The following is a 4,472-nucleotide window of genomic DNA, read 5'->3' on the forward strand; positions in this document are numbered from 1 at the left end:
CTACACGCTCACGCTCTCTCTTCCTTTCTACATTACCCAGTGCTGGATCTTGGGCATTATACTTGTGCTCACCTGGACAGCCTGGCGGTTCTTCATCCGGTAAGCGGTGTTTGATGGGCTACGCCTGGGTCTAGTCTGCATCTTACGGGGCGGGTTGTTCTGGACATCCATCAAGAGCGTGTCTTCACGTGTACGCTGTCGTTAGCCTTCAGCGCCTCCTGAGGATAGATTACAACCCCTTTGGATGGCTAGAGCTGCAGTGTTTGTGTAAGACTTATTAAATAAACAGGGAGTTTTCTGTGCGTGATCCTGGCAGTTTTGTGTCTGGATCAAGCCTCTGGTAGCTTTGGTCTTTGTGGGACTACTTGCGACGGTGCCGCTGTAGAAGCAGGTGAGCCGCTAAGTGCCTGACTGCACCTGATCTTCCTGGATGGGCGAAGGTGGCAGACGACGTCAGAGTTTTGTTTTTCCTGTGCTCCGAGTTAGACGAGCCTGAGCTGTTTTGCAGCTTCATTGCAAGAACAGTCTGCTGTGTTGCCGTTGTCCGTGCTGTCCCAGCGTCAGCGGCAGGGAGCCAAGGTAAAGGTGGTTGGTTTGGTTGCCGCTCCGCGCCAGTCCGTGAAAAGCAGCTGCACAAGGCTGAAAGAATTGCACTCCTCTGTAGAGGAGACCCTGTGCAACAGCAGTGGCCGCTCGTGTTGCGCGTGCTGTTGTGTTGTGTTTCCGGAAGAGGTGGCGATAGCCAGACTACGAGCAAGAAACACAAATTTCAAGTCAGTCAATGCCATGAGCAATTTTAGACATTTCCAGCAGAAAGGCTCGAGTGGGCTGTAATCCCAAGGGCACCTGCATCCCCGCAGACTTGCCGTGGTGTTCTTCTTGTATATGGAGATTGTTTATTCACATCACTAGTTCACGTCTGTGTGTCTGTTTTCTTTTTAGTGACATCACTTTGCGCTATAAGGAGATAAGGCGACAGAAGCAAGAGCACAGATACGAAAAGGACAAATGCTTGAGCAACGGTGATGGACACTCATCAATACTGGACGAACAAAATGGGAACAAACTAAGGGAGAGGAAACTTTGAGCAACAGACAAAGGGCTAAAAGGAACTCGTAGTGCTCAAGGTGGCCCGGTGGACAGTTTCAACCTTATCCTACCTAACTTGTAATTTTCATTGTTAGCTTTCCGATGTGTGAAAATCCTCTCGGGGAAAAGATGTCACTTTGACATACGCACCCTTTCTCCTCGTGTACACGTAGTCAGAGGCGGAGAAGGTCTGTGTAGAGGGAAGTCAGAACCAACACCGTTGCAACAAGATGGGATCTTCATTCGCGCGCGTTGTATGTCTTCCTTGAAAACAGGGTTCGGAGACAAGGGGCTTTAAAACGAAGCGCAAAGGGAATCTAGCTGATCTATTTCCAGTAAACTGTGAGATCTCGATTTTGACGTTTGGGCATTAGGAACACTTGTTTTGGAGTGTACAGGTACCAGACACAGGACATTAATTTCTTTTTTTTTCTGCTGAAACCACCTTGAGCTGTGGAGTAAGATTGTTTAAAGTGTTCAGCCACCGATCAGCAGAACTGCAGCGAGGTAAACATAGATAAACTGAAGCTTGTGAACAAGTTGCGTAACTTGCACAGAATGTAATACAGTACACTACTGCTACAGCCCCTGTGAGAGGGGGTTATTGCCTTTCTCTAAACTGACTTTCAGCATCCGGGAATAGCCTACAACAGTTTTCTGGTGTATCGCAGCTCTAGGGAGACAGACAACTTCTCCTTAGTTCTTTTTTTTTTTCTTTGTTTCTTTTAGTCTTGGTCATCTCTTAAATGTAAGGGAAGGTTAAATAAGAAAGGTCAACCTGCCTTTCCTTCGCTTCGTGGAGTAAAATGTATTACAAGCAGAGAACTGAGAGTTCCTCCGTCAGTCTTAAGTTATTTGCCTTATTCTCAGCTCTTTTAGTTTGCTTACCAGGAGCGTTTCGTTCTTGGCGTCTGCCGTACGGGACACCTCCCGTTCTGCCATCCTTCGGCGCTGCCCCGACCCTCCCACGGCAGCTGCAGAGCGAGCGGTCTGCCGAGTCCCTCTGGAGAAGGCTCTCCCCGCAGCCTCGCGCAGAGCAGCTCTTGGGGTCCCGCCGTCCCTGCCAAAAGAACAAGCTGAGGCGAAGCGCGTCGCTCTTCCCCGAGCGCTGTGTAGCAGCGGCGGTCTGCAGGCCGAGCTAGGCAGCGCTTCTGCTGGTGACTCAGCATCCGGGAAAACAAACTGGAAACCTGGGCTGCATTTATTTTTTTTTTCCAGGTCATTATTCCAAAATGTAAGTGCTACACTAAGCGTCAGTTTTGTAACCTCTGCTCTGAGCCTTTGCCTGGGCGTCTAAGGCACTGGCATAACTGTAACCATATCACTTTTTAAAGACTGTGATCTAATCTGGCCGTTAAAGGGTATTTTTCAGGGAAGTGCTTATCCAGAAGAAAATGATGTAAACACCACCAGTAAAATTCCACAAGTGCAACCCCAAACTTGAGAAGTGGCAGGAGACTCGCAGAGCTGCTGGCTAGCAGACATCCGCAGTTCTGATCCGTTTTGGTCTTGTATGTGAAGGACGACCAAAATCTGTGTTTCTCCCATGTTTACAGAGTGATTCGAGTACTTTCCACCCCTAAAGAAGGGGCGGTCCTCCATTAGAGGCGACCAGGCGGCTCCTCTAAGAGCTCAACGAAGGAAGCGGAGTTTGTGGGCCGGGGGCTGCCCCGGTCGCTTGGCAGGCGGAGAGGAGGGTGACCAAGGTGAGAGGTAGCATCGGGCTTCTCCCTCGAGTATGTACCAGGCACTGTGGGTAGCGGCTCACCGGCTGCTCTTAAACGGTAGTGCTTTGCCGCGGTGAGGTAGTGAAGACTATCTGGCTGCGTAGCTGGGTGCTGGCGAGCGTGTGGATGGGCAGAGAGTTGAGCGAGTATTTATTTCTACGCCTTTCCACCCGGAGTCGTTCTAGTTCCATCTTTAGACCGGTCTTAGGAACCGATAGCCGATTGTGTGGTAGCTCGTTACCGGTGTGTCGTGCTTGCGTAGTCCCCGCCGAGCCAGGCTCGGGCCAGGCTCTCTCCCTTCCGTGTGTGCTGGTGAGCGCCGTTTCCCCCCTTCTCTCTGCAATACCACCTCCTGCGGCTGTCTCCCGACTCGGCGGCAGCAGGCGCGCCTCGGGGGGACCTGTCTCTGTACCTCCCTCCTCCCCTCCCCGCCAAAGACCCACTTAGGGACATCTGGAACAGCTGGTGAAGAATACCTGCTCCCTGGTAAGGATTCTGGAGCTTTGGCCTAATACGTAAAACACTGACTTGTTTGTCTACATCCATCTAAATGGCTTTTATGGTTAGTCTGGATAACTGAACCGGTGTAATAAAGCGATGTTTGCTGGTGTGTTCTTTGGTACGCCGTGTCCGTGCTCGTGGTTTGTCTCGCTTTGTCACCTGGCAGGTGGCACTGGGGGGCTGAGGGGCTTGCGGTGAGTTCCCCCCGTAGGAAGGCTGTCTCACGCCTTGGCGCTGCCCGTTACGGATGCTGGGCCTCGAGGGAATGAACTTGGCCAGATCTTCAGAGAAACGAGTGTCACAAGCCCTTGGTCCGCCGTTGGCATTCGGAAAGGCTTCTTGCAGCACCTTTGCAAGGGGGATCTTCCCCCCGTGGGGTGGGCTTGGGCTGTGCGCAGCGTGTGGAGTAACGGCAGTCTCGGCGCTTCCCTCGCAGGCACCTCGTCGCGGGTGGGCTCTGATCACTGCAGTCTCGCCTGCTCTTACCCGTCCTCCTGTGATCATCTCTCGGAGCAGTACTCAAAAGCAACCTCATGTAGAGAAGATGAAAGGACAGGGCTTAAACCTCATTTAAATAGCATTTGGGGTGGCATAAAATGAGACCATCCCGTTGGAGATGAAAGGGGCAGCAGACTCCCACACTTCTACGCACGTCTGTATCTCGCTGAGCGTTTTCTCGGCTTACCTTTGCCAGAAAACGAACAAGACTATCTTCCTCCCGTGGGCATGCCCTAATAGCGGCAGTGAGATTTGCCAAAGGTAAGTTGTTGGCTTTAAGAAGGGCGAATGCGGGGGAGTGGTTGGGTGGGGGAGAGTCTGCTCAGCTTCTGCTGAGGTGGGCGATGATGTTCTTGTGAGTGGTTTCTCCGTTCCGGAGGCAAAGCGGTGGGGGATGACTCCGCTCGGGGGTACGGAGATGTCCCTCGAGCCCGCTGGTGGGGGCTGTCACACTTGAGGATTTTAGGTGGTTCTGAGTGGTAATACCCGGGTAACTGCCTCTGAGGAGCCCCCCTCGTCCTGCGCACGCGGCGCCGTGGCTGCTGCCCCTGGGCTCCAGAGCAGAGGTGCCACCTCGCATCGCCCGCTGCCGCACGGGGGGATGCGGACCCTGCCTGCCGCCGGCCGTGCTGCTCCGGGGCAGGACGCGCGGGGGAG

The 4,472-nt window shown here is 53.0% G+C and overlaps 1 protein-coding gene across 1 annotated transcript in view; it reads left to right on the forward strand.

Moving 5' to 3' along the window:
- Positions 1 to 1,087, forward strand: part of LOC104292998 (phosphatidylserine synthase 2-like) — a gene marked incomplete at its 5' end in the record, with an annotated part of 11,346 nt that extends 10,259 nt beyond the window's left edge. The window contains 2 exon segments of the mRNA XM_009892434.1: positions 1 to 99; positions 943 to 1,087. Of these exon segments, the coding sequence (XP_009890736.1) occupies positions 1 to 99; positions 943 to 1,087 (244 nt within the window).
- Positions 1,088 to 4,472: the final 3,385 nt, after the last annotated feature.

This window comes from Charadrius vociferus, unplaced genomic scaffold (genome assembly GCF_000708025.1).
Source record: "Charadrius vociferus isolate BGI_N301 unplaced genomic scaffold, ASM70802v2 scaffold1039, whole genome shotgun sequence".
NCBI lineage: Eukaryota > Metazoa > Chordata > Aves > Charadriiformes > Charadriidae > Charadrius > Charadrius vociferus.